The 19348-nt window shown below is 32.8% G+C and overlaps 1 protein-coding gene across 1 annotated transcript in view; it reads left to right on the forward strand.

Moving 5' to 3' along the window:
* Positions 1 to 19348, forward strand: part of LOC132552796 (G protein-coupled receptor kinase 5-like) — a 44163-nt gene that overhangs the window by 10604 nt on the left and 14211 nt on the right. Inside the window, exons 2-4 of the mRNA XM_060216990.1 lie at positions 1596 to 1691; positions 2010 to 2122; positions 15035 to 15112. Coding sequence (XP_060072973.1) covers positions 1596 to 1691; positions 2010 to 2122; positions 15035 to 15112 — 287 coding nt within the window. The remainder of the gene's footprint in view (positions 1 to 1595; positions 1692 to 2009; positions 2123 to 15034; positions 15113 to 19348) is intronic.

Here is a 19348-nt window from a genome sequence, read left to right on the forward strand (position 1 = left end):
ATTTGTAGTACTTTTTTGTTATACGCAGGTGTCATTTGGGTTGCAACTGCTACTGTATTGTAAACATATAGACTGGATTGTCTCCTACTTGAGCAAATGAATACTAATATTTTACATATATATATGTCATCATTGTACAATATCTCAAATAACATTGTGCATTTTTCAATTATTACACATTAGCAGTTGATTGTTGTCAAGGTTTTCAAATAGTCACTAAATTGTTCTTGTGCTTAGAGAATAGATGCTGCATGTTCCCACACTTATAGCTTAATTCTTTTTTATGTCTCTAAAAGCCATCTGTAAGGTGATGTAATTTCAGCGCCAGGACGAATCATATTTTTTGCTGACATTGTAGGTCAGAGTGAAATTAAAAGTGTCGGATGTATATTAATTTACATGCTTGATACTCAAATGCTGCATACGTACATAGCAACATGTATTTTGTCAGAAATAAGGCATTAAGGCTGAAGATTGTTTGAAAAAAGAATAAAGTAATGTTTTTATACTTATTGTATTTATTCAACAATAAGCCCATTCTTGGTAGAGTAATAAGCACACATTATTACAATTCATGATGATCATTTAAAATATGAAATAAATGTGTAATTTTTAGTGTCCTCCTTCAAGTACACTGCCTTTCTCCAAGTTTGATATTTCATGTTAATCTCCTAGACTTATAACAGGATAAATAGCATGAAACATATCCCAAGATGTCTATTTCTCTGTTGCTATGAGGTTTAATAGAAATAAAAGCTTTTTAAATATTCAAATGTCCTCATAAATTTTCTTAGGGAAAACATGCTTGTGTATAGAACTTGACATGATAAATAACTTAGCAGTTGTTAATGTAAAATTTCCGTTGGTATGGACATTAGTAATTAACACATCACCAGATATTTCATGGCTAATTGTTAATTAGCACCATTGAAGGCTGTATATCTTTATTTATAAAAACCATCTTGTATTTAGATAGTATTGATTCTTTTTGGACTGTGACCAAGAGACAAACTTCATTTTCTTTTTCTTGTATGGACTTTAACTTACACTTGTAACAACTTTTACAAACGAGGACTTCAACATACCATAGTCAATGGTTACTGTCGTCAGGACAAAAGTATTCATGTGGATTTTACAGGTGTACACATGCTATTGAGGAAAATCCTTTTAATTAGATAAACAGTTACTGGATATCAACTTTCCAAGTTCTATGAAACAGATTTATAACCAACCTTACCCCCACCACTAATAAAGTTTTTGTTAGATTTTGTTAAAACATTGGTCACTATAGGCCATAGTTTATCTCAACATCTCTTTATAGGATATGGGATATATTCATTGTATTGTCGATTATTAATCGGGTAAAGTCCCTAGTTTTGTCTGAAGATGAGCATAATGGTTAATATTATGTTGTGTTCATGTGGATAACCACTGATTATTTTACTACACAGTGTTCACAAGAAGTGAAATGCATGTAGCATGGCTGTATAAATCATGGGAACTGTTCTTTGTGATGAAATTAAATTAACTGTAAAAATAACTTATATTATTCAATGTCCATCAAGACCTTTACAATTTCTTTCTTATAATTGCAGGTGGTGGTGGAAAGCGGAAAGGAAAAAGCAAAAAATGGAAACAAATTTTGAAATTTCCTCATATAACAGGATGTATGGATATAAAAAATAAAATTTGTAAGTATTTATTTCAGTCTTAAATTTTACCGGTTCATTCATTTGTATAAAACTTTTGTGAGAAGGAATTAGAATTGTTTGAAAAATGGATGTAATAGAAGGTTTATCAAACCATCCTTTTTTTGTCTAAGTCAAGGAAAAATAATTAATAAACCTTGACATAGAACTTACAAGTTAAGGGATTAGTAAAATGAATGTATATCACAATTTGAGATATCAGAAATAAGAAAAACTATGGTAGTCTCCAGTAGAATTGATTTAAAAAATAACGTCCAGATATACAAATGATTTTTTGTAATATTGAAATTTTTTTTGCAGCTCAGTCGTATCACTATGTTGTGGAACAACAGCCCATTGGACGTGAATTGTTTCGTATGTACTGTTCCCGAACACCCACACTTGCCAAAGCCATCAGTTTCCTAGACATGGTGGTAAGTTTCTTACAACTTTGTCAACCATTAATGTATTACAATTATTGATTACTGACTCTAAATTTCAGTCACCCACTGAAACATTTCCTATACAATTTGAAACAAAATTCATTTTTATAAGTTTTTTTCAAATACTTCAGCCATATAGCTTTACATGCACTTTGTGATTTGGAGGTTGGAGGTACAGTCAACTCTAGTTATCTCAAAATTCAAGGGGCAGTGGAAAATATTTTGTCTTATTCAAATTTCGACTCAAACAAAATGTATCAATAATGATGACAATATCAGTTTCCTGACATTGATTACAGTCGAACGAAGTAGGGTTTCTAAAGCGTGAAAACAGTGTAGTTTAATCTGTTATTTGAAATGGTATTAAATAAACAATTAAATTTATTTCTACTTTCTCGTTTTATTGTTTATTCATCTAAACAAAACATGTAATAACAACTCGATCAAATACATTTGTACTCAAGTCGTTCCATCCCACACATGGATACAATACCCATACTGACCAAGCACATACATATACATCATATGCTTTAGGGAATGGCAATAAAATGAAATTTAAGTTTGATTTTCATTGGCTACAAGAAACAATGTATGAAGCTACAGATCATTTCAGTATGACTAGATCTGACAAAGTGCTTGATCACAGTACTTTAGTAAACAAGCTCAAAATTAGTTTCTATCTGAACTATGGGGATCAGATTTCGTCAAAAAGTTTGTACTGGTTTGACTGTTTCGTTTTTATCGTTTATGAAGATACACGCAACCTAGCTAAATATTTTCAAATTTTGTGTAAACGCACTATTTTTTTAATGTACAGATAAGTCATCGCTACAGGATGGTGACACTAATTAAGAAGCCAACCTTTAATTGGATAATTAAATTGGTAATTAATTGCCAGAAACTGAGCGTTGTGTGTACGATGGACCAATACACATTCTTAGTTATGTGTTACACACATGTGACTTTCTACTATGTATGTATTGACCGATTTTGTCAAGACGTGGAGATATTTCGACAAAAATTACTTTCGAGACTACAAATGACTTTTCCCTTACTTTACAATTGTAGGGACTGAAAATTCGCTTTGACTCAACCAAAATTTAGGCTCAATGAAATTTTAGTCATCTGAGCTAAAACTACAAAGATACAGAAGGAAAAAAATCAGGACTTGAACATTATTTGGACTCGAGTGATGTTGAGACAACAAGTTTCAAATGTAGCTAATGATTGGCAACGGCATACTCTTTTGTTGTATATCTGCAAAATGTATGGTTAGCATTAAAAATAAGTTTGTTTTTCCCTTAACTGACTCTAGCTACCAAGTATTGCCATGAGTAGGTAGGTAGGTACGAAAGGTAGGTAGGGAAAATAGGGTAGGTAGATAGGTAGGACCATTTTTTTTCACTCTGATCAAGAACATTTTGTTTTTGCTTTTAAACGTATGTTAAAAATGACAGCATATTAGACTTTAAAACAAAAAACATGCACTGCAGTTAGTTCACTGTGGCCTTGACATCAAGGTCAAATAAGTGTGAATTTTCAAATGATTTCTAGTTTTAGTGGTAATATTGAACCTGTACAGGATCCATTAGTGAATGTTGGTATTCAATTTTATCACCTCAAGATGAAATACACTGTCACTTTGACATTGACCTTAAGGTCAAAGACCAAAATATTTATTCAAGGCATGACCCAACTTGTAACATTGTTGAAATATACCCAAAGTATTAAAACATTTTTTTAAAAGATTTCAGTAACAGTGCAATGTTCTGTAGATACAGAGGTATTGAGAGAGGATAAGTCAAAACAACAGTTCATCTAATAGATATATAATATAATGAATATTTGATATGCAATAATAGCTATAATCAGTTTATATACTTTTCTATACCAAAACTTACCAACATTGTTAAGAGTAACAAACAATTTGAATAAAATTAATGATTGAGAACAGGAATATATTTTCTTTTCATCCCATTCCACTACCAAAGCAACCAAGCTACATATTTATTTGAAAAGGGAGACGTGATTTTGTTCACAAAAACAAATCTCTCATTTCATTTGTAAATTTGTTTATATGCTAAACTGGGATGCCACCCGTGAAGGGTCATGCATATGGTGTTGTAATTATATCATAATAAAGCAGTTAAGCATGCTGCCTGATACAATTCTGTGAGGTTTCAAGTACTTTGTTTTCACCATCGTTGTAACAGGTTATAAGTGGACAAGAATGTCTTAAATGTCTGCCATTGGTATTATTAAATGATCAAATATTGTAGAATGTATTTTCATATAATAGTGAGGTGGATGCTAGAGTGCGTACATCTTCTGAAACTTGACAGAAGGCTCAAACCATGCCATTTTTTGTCTAAAACTGATGCCATTCAAGCTTCTCGCTGATGCATCTGGGAGATAATAAAATAAAAATGATGCATGGAGAAAAAAAACCTGAAATAAAAAAATCTGATATAAAAAATCCAACAAGAAAACAAAGATATTTTTGAATTGCTTCATTTATGATGAATTGTTTTGAAAGATGAAACAACTGTTTTATTTTTTTCCCTGATGTATGTTGCGTTATGCTGTAGAATTATTGTAGCCACAAGATTTATCAAGCTCTGATCAAACCTATTACTTCCTTACAGAAACTTCTGTTTTGTTGCTACATCAGTTCTTGCAACATCACAATCATGTGGGCTTAGATTTGATTTTATACATAGACATGGTGAAAAATTATTTTACAATGATATAACTTTAGCAGCTCATGTAACTCATTACCTTAGTGTTTTGCTTTATGAGTTCACTGACCAGAATGGCTACCAAGTCTATAGAATAGAAGTTCTCATAACATAACAGTAGAAATAAATGTTTCAAAATAGGCTACCAAGTCTGATCAAATGTATGACCTTGACCTAATTTGAAGGTCACAGACTTTGTTTGTGTTAGTTTAAATATTCTAACAACTTCTTTTAATAAATGTGTTCCCTAACTCTTGATATTTCTGTGTCAGTGATCTTTATCCTTGCTGACTTATCTCCCTTGCTAAACTGACAAATTCTTACAAAATACCTATAAGATTAAAGCTTTTTTTGGATGACTCCAAGGCAGTATATTGTATAAAAAATACCTGGTGTTAAAACTAATTTGTACATGCTGTGAATGAGTAAATGTCAATTTCAAATCTTCTGTAAAACTGATCCATGCATTTCATCTCTTTTGAAACTTTTAATAACCTTAGACTACAGTTCTCAATTTCCATATGATGAAGTTATACATATATCCTATATTTGAGTTGATATAAAAAGATACTGTATAAGTTTATAACCCTTTAAACTAAGTGTTCTGATAGTGAATTTTAAGAAAGGAATTTTCTGAAGTTAGCTAAGAAATTGAAGCCCCGATGTGTCATGGTCTTATGAAGCCTTACTTCTTTTGAAAACCTGTTTGATGGTATCAGTGTGTAAAACCTGGACCTTTTGTGTCAAAGTGATGTAGAGGTTTAGTATAGTTGCTTCCTCCTGGGTCTCAGGTCGACTGTAAAGGGAATTATACAACAAGAGGGTATCAAGTTGGCATACTATCTTTTGTATGTAATTTGTATTGCTATTGGAAAACTCGTCTTACCTTAACTGAAAGCAATAGCAACTGTACAAAACCCTTAAATCTTAAGATTGTCATGTTATCTCTGCTATATTCCCCATTTATTATGTGTAGGATCTATGAAGGATGTAGTTTTTAAACAAACAAGGCACAGTAGTTTTGTATTTTGCAAGTCTTGATGAATTTAAGATACTTCTTATCTCTTAACTCAGAAAAGTTAGATTTTTACAGGTTTGAAGTCAAAATGTGGATGCAGAATCAAACATAGCCATTTGTTGTGCCATTTTCAGTTTAGGATATAACATCATTATCTATGTTATGACATCACAATCAATGTTTGACTTGCACAGCCAATGAGAAAAGCACAAGGTTATATCACAATCGGCAACATGCAAAAAATATTATATGGGCAAATTCACCGGATAACAGGCAGCTTATGTGATGAAATAAAATATTATTTATTTTAAATGAAACTTACTGATCAGTGAAAAATTAAAACAAAACAATTTTATTGTGTTGTCAGTGTTTTTTCTTACTTGATTTACAGCAGCTTGAGCCTCATAAAATTGAAAAATATAGTAAGGTTTTCTGAAAAATTGGGAAAATACTATTGGACTTTGCTTCATTTAGGGAAAATAACACACATTTTTGCTAGGGAAAACAGTCCCTTTGTTTTGGCTGTAAAGCATTGGCAAAGAAGAAAATAAATCTCTGGTCAAAAACCTGACAGTGCTAAGATGATGAACCTTTAGGCTAAATTCAGTATAAATAAGCTGTACTGAATGTTTAATCTGAAATTTTGTTTAATCTTATCATTTTTTTTTAATATATTAACTTTATTTTACAATAATTGCAAAATAAGTTATTTCAGCTATACTGATCACTCTTTTTGGCCTGGATGTAAGCCCATGAGGGGTCTTATTGTGGGAGAAAACTGGAACACAGGTAGAAATCCCCATGGTTGGGCAGGTGACCCTTTACCTTTTCACATCCATTCTGGGAATTGAACCCTGGACAGCTAGGTGAAAGGCGTGTGAGTTACCACTGCCCCACTCGACCACCCTGAAATTTGTTTTAATGTGCTTATTTGTTGACTGAATCCCTGACCGAATCTCAACTGAAACTGAATAATTTTATCCTAGATAGTACTTTTTGAAACATTTTTTTTCTCTAGTGGCATTCACCTCAAGCACTTAACAGTTGCGTTAGAAACTTGCAGGTTGAATTTCTCTCACTATCTCCTGGAGCTGATAGTTATATACATAGACTCAAACATTATTCATATTTCAATTTATTTTTGGCTTCAAGTGTTATCACTGGTTAGTTGCAATATTGTAATAGAAAAAAGTAATTAAAAAAAGCCTGGTGCACAGAGTTAAAAATAGTGAATCATCATATTTAATCTTTAGCACTACAGCTATAGGACAAAAAATTAAGTGTATGAACAGAGTGATAGGAAGAAACAGAACCTGAAGACTAAACATGCCAAATTTATATAAATGTGGTATCTGCCAACACATTTTTTGTATAAGATGGAAGATGGAGATGAGTTTTAAATGAGATATGTGTGAAACATTTTCACATGAAAATATTTTTTATATCGGGATGTTTCTTTTCTTTTCAAAAACAAAAATGTTACGTATGGTTGGAAATCAAGTACAAAAATCATGAAATTGCTTCCATTTGATTGATATAAGGAACTTATCAATATTATGTTTACGTTTACACAACTTGAGAACTAAAACAAAGTTTCATACAGTCAAGTTTATAGTCCCTGATGTAGCATCACATGAGCAGAGGTAGTGGGATTCTGATCAAACTTTTAAGGTCAAGAACAACATAAATTTTGATAAAATACATGAGATGGTGGGCTGTTCAAATCAGCCTTCATACCTGGTTTATCATCATTGGATCTTCATTCCCTTGTGTCTGTCCATTTTTGAGAGTTATTAGGAAAATCGAAATGGCTGACAGATGGCCGTCTCCATTTTCCAAAAGTTTTTTATCACTATTTTTTTAAGAAAAATATCCTAAAGGATTCATTTTAATATATTTTTTTTCAATTTTGTACAGAAGTTGTGTCTGTATTCAATTTTGAGAATGTCTGAAAAGCTCATTTTGGTTTTGAGATTTAAAGTCTGGTATCAATAGTTTTGAAAAAGTACTTAATGGATCTTTCAATTTGGATTGGCAATCTTAGATTAGCAAATTAAAAGTTTGTTTCAACTATTTCTTGACCTGTATGTTCCCCCTGGTTCTTCAAGATGTGTTCAGTTTTAAGACTAGTTGAAAAATCAATATGGCTGACAGATGACAATCTTGTATTTTCACAGCTAATGATTGTCATTAAAAATCTTTCATGAAATTGTTTTTCCATTGTTTCCTAGATGAACAATTTTACCACATGATCAAAAATAGTAACACTCTTAGTGTGATGAAGAGGAAGAGGAAAGGAGAGGAAAGATCAAACTTACATTGAAATGTTTAAGATCAATGGCAGGCACCAAGATCCTTGTGGGATCTTTTCAGTGTTTTGTTGGGACTTTGTCAAAGTAAAATCGCAACATAATTCCATAAATTCAAAGCACAGTCAGCTGTTTATTGTGTAAAGGCCTGGAAAAACTCAAGCAGTTCCTACTGGAATGTCGTCCAGCTTGCCCTCCGAGCTGCAACATTTGGATCAACACACAAAAGAGGACTTGTGGCTGTAGTAGTGTTGAGATTTGGAACTGAATTATTTAAAGATGACAAATTTGTTACCAGAACTTGTTGTTCAACTTGTTCATTGAGCTGTAATGAAGAAGATGATGCTTCTGGGTAACTGTAACCATCATTGACAGAAATACTTCGTTCAAATGATCGGTTGACATGACCTTCAGAATTGGCACGGTCTCGGTAAGGTTCACATGATAGGGAAAGACTTTGATCACTTGCCATATTTTCAAATGATTTTAATGGTTTGAGGTTAGGCTGATGCTGGTCTTGCATTGTAGTTGGAGGTGTGATGATAAATGGTATATCATTACACACTCTACCCTTGGTGTCATATTTTACTGTCGGGACAACTGGTACAAAGCCCATACCTGAAAGTGGTCTATTATTCTCAAATATGAGTGGACAAACTTCCTCCTCGTTGATGGAGTTGACATCCTCATCTTCATCCCCATCGTACAAGTCTGTGAAACATGTAGCAGATGACTCCATGCTGTATGCTGCACTGTCAACAGACTCCATCTTACACAGTTTCTGCTTATATTTTCGGAATGAGCCTCTTCCATGTGTCTTCTGAATGGAATCATTTAATAGTATTTCATCTGTCTGTGTCTCAACAGAAACCATAGGTTTCCGTTTTTGAGCGACCAGATCAAATCGACAACCGCACAACTTGCCGGATTTAAAGTATGTGTCCAGAAGTCTTTGTTGATGAACACATGGCTTTTGGGAAATTGCCAACTTTCGTTTTGTACACTCCATATCTTCTATTCGACGTATTCTGGTCATATGTTTCTTTCGACGATTCAACAATGCCTCTGTAACCATCAGCATTATTATCCCACAGCCGAAGACGGTTGGACCAATGATGTGAAATATTTCACGCTTCTTCCAGAAGATTGTGTCTGATCCTATCCCTGGGATAATGCTTGTGATAAGGATAATGACCCCCGTAAAGAGAAGAATGCATGTTGGGATAAATAGGAGCCGGTACCTGCCAGTCGCTTTTGAAATCTCTTCTCGATTTATATCCCGTTTCCTCCTTCGACGTAGATACTCACGATCCCGGTCCTTCTCACGTTCTTCAAACCATATGCTGAACTGACGGACACGCTCTTGCTGTAATTTAACAGGATTAGTCTTTTTCTTCCCGTTAGCATCTTTCCTTTTCCTGAAATTAAACAAGTTAAAATTTAGTTATGGCAGTGACTAGTCAGGTCAGGCTTAAAGTAATAAAATAATTTTATGAGGAGTCCTGTGTTTCTCTTTTTAGGCAAAAAGACGATTGTCAGGCTTTTGTTACAAACCCAAGCTTTCTGATTGGCTCAAATCCCAGCTTTCTGATTGGTTCAAATTTTCTACTGGGTTACCTATGACACCTACCAAATCATATGCTATAAATCATGCTGCCATCTTTCAGAACAGCATTACATATGCTTATGGTCATGACGAGACAAGCAGTATTATATTAAAAACTTCCCAAAAAAAGACCAGCTAAGTGTTCCTGACACTATTCACAAACAATGTTTTTTTCTGGTTTAAAGGAGTTCTTTGAGACAACCCAATATGATGGAATGTGTAGGATTATAGGATTGCTAGTACTGCCAGCTATTCCTAGCGGTCTGTCTAAAAATCATCAACAAGTGACAATCAGCGACAGAGAGAGTCATAAAGTCTCTTCAGAAAATATCTGTTTCAATATAAAGATAGTGACACTTTGTAAATACTAAATGAAGTTGGTAACGTTAAACAATATGTACTTTATATGATTATGGTACAACAATATAGTAGGTTTCAGTTTCAGAAATAGGAAAATGACGATTTTACTCGAGGGAATTCAACAGCCTGACATACATGTGTACATTATATACAAATAGCAGTGGTAATCCTGATGTGTCTGCAGACGCTGTTGTTTAAAATATTTAAAAGAAGTTAGCGACATCAAAAGATAAATTGTTGATGTAATCTTGATACATCCTTGTACCAAATTTCATGTTGATATTTGTAAAATTGGTTGAGTTACAGAGAGATAAATTTTCTTTGATCGCCGACTGTACACTTGTATTATGTATCACACTTGAGAACAGCGTCATCTTGTTTTAAGAGTCGTTTTATGTTGATTTAATGAGGAATAAAATCAATTACAAGAAAGAATTCATCCTAACATCATTTTATGTCTGTAGTTATAGATGTATATAACACATATATGTTTCTGGTTTTCTATTCCACATCACATAATATTCTGCATTAGTTGACTTTATTTAAGGAGTATTTTAAGAACCTTTGTTCAATAGATAATAAAAATTCAGTCTATTGGGGATTGGAAGACAAGCCAAAACTAGTAAAATCCTATATCAACGGCAAGGTCAAACTTTGCCGAATGTGTATTGCTTAACATTTATGTTTAAGGCTCTTGGTATCTGGTTGATAAATGTTTTGTTTCATATTCATGCAGCACTTTGTAGAACGATTGAAATATCTGGTATATATCTGTAAGATATTATGTAGAATTTGCCACTAAATTCTAATACACTTCAGAAATGTTTACTTCTTTCACAGGTCAGGGTTACAAGCATGGATCTGAAGATTCATTCAAAACGTTTCAAATGATTAGAATTTGAAAAAATAACATTTTAATCTATTGTTTATTTATATCTAGTGTAAAATTTCATGCATCTCTGCCATAGCATGAAGTACGCTTTTAGTGTTTAAATATTACTGTACAAGGTGCAATCTTTAGAATGCCATAATGTAATAACTGAAACATTATCTATGTAAGGAAATTACCTAGATGGGAACCTTCTTGTATAGTAATTAACCAATCAAAAAGACAGGACATAGCATAAGATATTGATTCTACTATGAGTTGCCTCTGATGAAATTGTATTATCTTCAGACTCTTGTGATTGAGTTAGATTCAAAACCAATATTTTCATAGCTTGTCCATCCATTTAACATGTTTGCAGTATCCATGTACCCTTGACATTGGGTTTTCCTGTGTGCATGATATTTTCGTTAAAGCAGTGCACAGGAATCATACGTGTGAATATCTGATTCCTGTGGTGATAGAAGCATATATGACTTAAGTTTCCTGATTGAACTTACATCATCTGGAAGACAAGTGTTATTCAGGCATGGTCACTGGTAGAATGAGCAATTAAATTTTTTGGATGAATCATGTTTGTCACTGTAAGAAGTTCAAAAACTACTTTGATGTCAAAAAACTTTATACACACTTTCACAAGCATCATATATAACATACAGTGATAATGTGAGAAAATGAACAAAATTCCCAATTTAAAGTGAAGGAAATAAGTGACCCACCCTTAGGTCGGCTTTCAAATGATAATTGTGGGGAAAAAATTGACATCTTCAAGTGCATATTGAACATGGATCGAAAGGACTAACAGTACCTAGAATTGAAGTTCTGTGTAATCAAACACTGTAACTAAAAGGAACCATTTATGATCAGTTGTCAAGTTTTAATGGTGTTCTGGGCTCAATATACAATACCAATGCCAGTGACAATCTCGCAATATGGAACTTGGATATTGTTTCAGTGAATTGCCCAATTTCACTGACTTGATTGAAAATGTTTTCAAAATTTTCAATATGGTTGTTGATAGTTATCTTCTATAAATGTGTTTGATTGTTGTTAAAGTTACAAATATGTATATTATCAACATGTTTAGCCTTTCAGTTTCAGTGCTTTGATTTAATTATTGGAAGCTTCTATTCCAGTTTTGCATATTATTGTTTTCTTTCAAAAAGTCATATAATGTTTGTTATATTACTAAATCAAATAACTATGATTTGTGACCTGCCTCAAAAAACAGATTAAAAATTTTGCACTGTTATTTCATTTTTTTTTTTCGCCAATTATGTAAAGTTATTTTCCCTACCTACTAACTCAAGTTCTCTAAGGATTTGTTGGTCAGTTAATTCAAAACAGTTAATTTCAAGGATGGCTTGAAGGAAAAATTGTCTTTTAAAGCATATATTGGATATACTATAAAATAGACAAGAGGGAGGGATTTTCTAGATAAATGCTTGAGGCATAGCTTTAAATGCCTGATAATTATTAGCATTTTTGAATTGTCTGTAATTGCTTCAAAGAAATGTAGAATTGTTGTTAGTATAAATGGAGGTTAATTAGGTCAAACAATACTACTTACAAAAATGAAAATAAAGAGGTTCCTGAGTGAACTTTTGAGTGAAATCCTCCTTTCCTCACAGCACTGGACACATTAGCCATCACAGAAGTCATGTTTTCTTCTAATAAGTAGTTGTGTACGAAATATCTCAGTGTTCAAATTAGTGCCAAAGGTTTAGATTTGAAGTCAGGGTGTCCAAAATGTCAGTGTCAGACACACATATACAGTTAAATATGATAGGGTCAACTTCAATTAAAAAAAAAAAAAAATTGGCAACTGTCCGAGATACTATTATACTATCTTTGATGTTATAATTTAATAACTATTAAATGTTATCGACACATTTTGAATGATCAAGCTTGCAATGGAAGAATGTAAAAAAAATACATACATAACCTTCGTTGTACACATGCATATAAAATGTTTAAGTTTTGAAAGAATTATTTTTTATTTAATTTAAAGTTGAAATAAGTTTTTATGGTGTACATGCTCCAACACAGTATGTTTATCATACATGTTGATTTGATCTGTCATTTTTTGGAGGTTCACAAATGTCAATTGAATCCTTATATTCTATTCAAGCAGGGTTTGGTGATTAAGGACTACAGATAGATTGTTAACACAGTCACATTGTTTTTGGCTCATTAAACTGGAACAATACTGGTAAAGTATTGATATCGTGAAGTGTTACGACCAAAAATGTATCATCGTGACTCAGATCGCTGAAAACATCCCTCTTATGAAACTCAGCTTATGTCATAAATCATTTGACTATCATTATCTAGCTTTTAAGAATCCTCTTAATGAGATTTAGCATAAAGGTAATGCTGTAATGGTTCCTGCTACAAAAGGAATGACAGACCAATGTAGCCTTGTAAAACTATGGGAGCTGTTTTGTATTTAAGAATCAGCCTATACATAATAACACTACACCGGTCCAGTAAATATTCTTTCAACCTTTTATTTAAAAAGCTGCCAATCCATTACCTACAGTAAAATTTCAGAAGTTGAAGTCAACACATCTTGTATATTTCTCAATCCTGTTATGTGACACAAGATCAGTCGAGGAAAACTTTTACTATTTTTTTTTTTGATAATTAGTTGATCATAATTGGGTTTTATGTCCACTGTAACGGCCTTTTGGCCTTTCAGTAGCTTTTGTTATATAATTATGGGGAATTAAGATCAGTTTTTCATATCCGACATTGAAACTTATTTTCAGTGTGGTGGAAACTTGTTCATTAGTAAGAAGTCTTAAATCATTTCTATTGATGCTCTGTGATAAGAATGTGAATATTTTATATAGAACTACACATCATGAGGGTCTCTAGTAATAGGCCAATACAACCTCTGACAGTGTTGCCAACTTGCCTGATTCCTTCACGTCATCCTGATATATTGACCATATCATGACCAGCTCAGTCATAAGTAATGTTGCAATCATCAAATATTTCATCTTTGATCAGTTTTTAAAAGCTTTAAAGACAAGTTTTGGATATAATAGTCAAAATAATGTTGAAACATTACAGATATCATCTCAATGACAACAGATTTGATAACAGTATAATAAAATTGATGATGTAGTCGTTTTACTTGATGACCAATTTCAAACACCCTGCGGTCACCCCTTGATTTAAAAGGCCATGACCACATATTATTTGACAAGATGTTGGCAAAACTGTTCTGAATGAACGTGATGATTTAGGTTGAATACCAGCACACATGGGCGTATTGGCAGGTGATCTGGGTATTGAGAAATTTTTGGGTTACTACTTGACTTAACGGTAGAAAATATTTTCATTTCTTTAATCGTTGCTGATACTTGGCAGTGCAGTATTTCTTTATCTTTGAACACTTTTTTTTAAAGTAATTTGTTACCTTTGAAAGAAGTTCTGTTAGTAATCATACAAATTTCTTGTAGAGAAGTTCTTAAATTACCGTGAATATAAAATCTACATCAACATTGAAAGGGAGTGTGAATAAATATGTTGTAATAGGAAAGGAGTTTCAAAATTTGGCTGTAATATCTTCATATTGTTGTACATGTTAACCTTTTCTGCTGTTTAAGTGAATCAGTTTGATTTGCATAAAAGTAGAAAAAAAAAAGAAAGCATGGCAGTTGATAGATTGATTACACCCATGGCAAAATCGTAAAACATGTGAACCCATGGATTTGTGTATATCAAATAATTAGATTTGCCCTTTATTAAAAAAGAAATTGTATCAAGTTAGCTATAATTAGGTTAAATCCAGTACCAATATTTGAGGATTGCAGTTTCCAATTTGAAAAAAATTTGTTGGGATATTTACTTAACAGTCATTGTGCTGTTTGTTTGTAATACTGTTTTTATTGTGAGTGTAGTTTTGTATTGAATTCCTCAACATTTTGTTACATTTCATTAATTACAGATTTTCTTACCTTTATCTATTTCATTAGAATGATTATGAAGTTGCACCGGATGAAAAAAGACCTACCAAGGCCACCGAAGTGTTTGAAAAATATCTTAATTCAAAGGTAGGTATCATCTTGATCAAACTTTTTCTGTTTACACAATGCTAGACAACAGCTGTACATTTCACACATTGATGATAACATCTGAGTTCTGTTTGTTGTAACTATTGATATATAGTTTATGATAGTCCAACAAAAACTTAATGGTTGTTTTTAAGCAGATTCTTTTCTTTTTAACATGCTTTGTGTAGTATATTTTGTATACAAAAGAGTCTGTTTCCAAATTAAAAAAAAAAATTAAAAACTTTATGTAACAAGTTGTTCTTAAAGTGAAGATCTTCTGACAAATCAAATATTTCTATGTTGGCATGGCCATACTATGGTCAATTATGAAGCATAAGTCTTATGGGACAGATTTATCCTGTATCCACACAACAGTTGATAGCTTCATGATGTTTTAAAGTCACAGAAACCATATGTTATTGAAATTTCTAAATATCGTACTATACAGTGGTCGCAAATCACCATTTAGATATTGAACATCTGCATGGCTTACATTTTATCTCGGACAAAAACAAGGTAACTGTAAAACCAGAGCTGTTAAAAATCTGATAATTTAACATTGATATTGCTCTGACAACCATTCATACACACATTTGCTGGTAGGGCATGAATAGTTGAACTTAATCCTGCTACTAAGACTGTTTCATAGTCTCAAGTGATGTAACTTCCATCCCATCCACTCTTTAAAGAAAAGGATTTGAGTCTCATCACCTGGTTATAGCAAGACAAAGACACAGATACACTTATTTTACAAGGGTTTACAGACTGGTATGACTCCGAACATGTAAGACTTTCGTCCTGAAAATGGAAACAGTTGAGATTCTATTTGTGAACCAAGTGATACATGCACACTATATCTTACATTTTTATGAATCAAGACTCATGAAGACAATTTGTGTAAGTCACTTAGATTTCATGGATACCTCATTTCACTTACTCATTTCTACAGATATTGTGGCAAAAACATGATTTGAAAGTGATATATGTCGAACAGATTTGTTTGTGAAAATGTAAGGTATGTCAATTCAGCGGAAGTTCAAAAGGAAGTAAAAGTAAATTATCTATGGAATAACAAGGATGTCGTTGAGAGATTCGTACAAAGTCAAGAGAAAAAATAATTGTTAGAGATTTTAACCCACGGTTGGATCTCGTCATGTTAGCGCGAAAATGAACACCACACAAAACCCACATGATTTACAGTATGTCCCGAGGGACTAGATGGTGATTAATGAACATGTCTTGGGTTTTCCATCCCTGGTTATCCAAGAAATCCATGTGCACAGATGAACTATCACAGCCTAATTAGTTACCTGACATCATTTGTTAGTACCATAAAAAGACTAAATTTGAACACAAAGAGAATGAAAGGAAGCAAGTCTTTTGTTGCTGTATTATGTCACAATTTATTTGACGTCATATGTCTTTTTCTTTCCACTTCATCATGTAGATATGCCATACATGGATATATATTGCTGTGAAAACAAATTTCAATGACTGAATTGTACTGGATGGATAATCCAACCATAGAGATTGGGATAAATGACAAGAATTAGGTTACGTTAATACCCGTCCTCAGGTTTATACCAAAAGGACAATTTGATGATGTCATATTTTATTGTATAAGTTGTTTTTCACTAATTGGAAATTTGACCCAAATTTTGGCCTGACTATTAGATGTCTGGGGAAATGTGTCATTTGCACCAAAATGGAAGTCTATTTGTGTGTTTAAATCTATCATTCACATGCATATCAGCAATAGCACGATTTTCTAACTGTGCTGTGAATTACCATTCCTGTCCTTTGACCTGTCCTCGTGTTTAACAATTATCAACATGAATACATGTACAAGTGATATTTGTTTCATGATCGGTGGTCATGATCAGCATGCAGCCAGCTATGATGTAGTGATATTTATCAGATAATTATATAAATTATTGCTGATTTTTGGATACTTATGCACGATTACTGAGATAGATACATAAACAATACAGAGCCTTTAGTGTAGTATTATATGTAATAAGTATTGCAAAACTGGTAACTTTTAACTATAAATGTTTCAAATAACACAAAAATACTGATGACTTTTTCAGAACTTATTACATGGTAATCACACTGACCATCATTCTATATACAGGATTTAGATTTACTTGGAGTCTCTGTGGAGCAGGAAAACTTCGTATTGTGTAAGATTCAAATAAAACAATAATAATCCGTCCAAACTTTTCTCACGGTGTTACTTTGGTGATGATGGAAAAGGGGGTTTGTGGGCATATTTACCTGACAAACCTGATTAGATTCTGGTTTTTATGTAGCCTGCCAGCCAAAGGCGACATAGGTATTATTATGTTGGCGGTGTCAGTGTTGCTGTCATCCACAAAAAAGGAGTGTTTTTGTGATAACTTAAGTTTACTTTTGCTGATCAAACTCAAACTTAACACAGTGCCCTAATAAAAGTGCTTGCTTAGGATTGCTTGTTTAGTCCAATGGTCAAAGGTCAAGGTCAAGGTCACTGTAATTATTAATAGAAAAAAAAATTTCACACTAACTTAGTACCCTCTGTTTGATTAACCTCAAACTTCATACAGTGTTTTCTTACCAAAATTGCTTGCTTGGGATTGCAAATACTCATCTTCTTATTACAAATATTATACATATACACTGTACATGGAAATTAGTGCAAATTAACATTTTCATATCTAACTTTCTTTAAGAATTTGAGTGAAAATAAAAACATTATGTTGTATGAATAAGGAAACTCTATCATCAGGACTCTGTTCCCTTTGACACTATACATCTAATCTGCAAGTTTACTCATCACATCTCAAACAAATAGACAAACTATATAAATGGAATTAATACAATGAATATATAAAACTCCTCTCCAGAAACCTTGCTGGGCAGGTGACACATCCACTTCTGTGGAATTCTTGTCATAGCATGGACATTTATGTCTTATAACCATGTTCTAGTTGTCAGATATGTGCTTAAAAGGTAAATGTTTTTCCACCTTACTTGTTTTTCACCTTCCCTACAAGCCATTCTGAAAGAATTATTATCATAACTGAAATAAGGCCAATAGATTTCCAGTCTATAAGATGTTGAGTTGATAGGATGTATAATTATGCCACTGGATAAGGAAGAACCAATGCCAATATCCAGCTAAAATTAACGATATCACATGTGTACCAAATGATATTTAGGGTAATCATATAGTGGCCTAATATGTATACTGTACAGGGAGTAAATCGACAGACGGGTTGCTGAGTTGTGTAAAATGTGCCGAGCTTCTTATTGAATTAGTGTATAGGAGGCAGTGGTTTGGAGTAACGGAGGACCTGTAGCATGCTATGAATCATGGAGCTTACAAAAAAAATAAAGTAATTTCGGTCTCCAAGCTTGGGCACAAATATTGATTGCCCTATACAAGGGACGTAAATGCCAAAGGTTGCCATATTGGAAACACTGGCAGCCTGTGGTCCGAAACATGTGTTAAATAGATGGGTCTCAAGTAATTACACACAGACGGGAGGCCAGCATACATCTTTCTCTTATTCTGCCTGTATTTCAACACTGCAGTATATAAGATATTTAGTTGAAACCAAAAAAAAGATTCTTATGATATTTTTAATTCTTTTTTTTTTTTTTTTTTTTTTAATTTTTATCATACAGCTCTGTACACGTGATAATTTGTTGCATTTGGCAGTCAAGATTTAAAAAAGAAAAAGAGAGAGAGAGGGAAGATAGTTCCAAAAACATATAGTTCCGACATTAAAGTTTCCATTGTTCTATAGATTAAAAATATAAGGAGAAAAGGAGGTTTTAAAAGTGCAGCTGAAATTCACTGTATATAATTTTAAATCTATAGCACAGGCAAACTTTTGGTCTTTTCAAATTTTTTTAGACAAGTTGGGGAGAAGAAAGTTCAAGAAAGAAGATGAGAAGTCATATAGATAAAAATAGGAAATACTGCTGGCAGGGAATACTTGAGATCGGAGATAATTTTGGGAGAAAGATAATACTAAAAGGCTTTAGTTAAATCATCAGATTTGGAGTTGCCAGGGCTATCTCTATGTGGAGCAGGATAAGTGACTGACAGATCGCAATACTCTTCATCTAATGTTACACATGGGTTTTAGTTGAGGTCTGGATGTAAGCATGCTCTGTATGTTTTATCTCTTTTATGAAATCTAGGGGGAAAATCTCAGAATTTTTTTCATTATTGCAGTCTTTTTTTAT

The sequence above is a fragment of the Ylistrum balloti genome, unplaced genomic scaffold (assembly GCF_031769215.1).
Source record: "Ylistrum balloti isolate Yb309-2 unplaced genomic scaffold, AGI_CSIRO_Ybal_v1 Utg370280, whole genome shotgun sequence".
Classification (NCBI taxonomy): domain Eukaryota; kingdom Metazoa; phylum Mollusca; class Bivalvia; order Pectinida; family Pectinidae; genus Ylistrum; species Ylistrum balloti.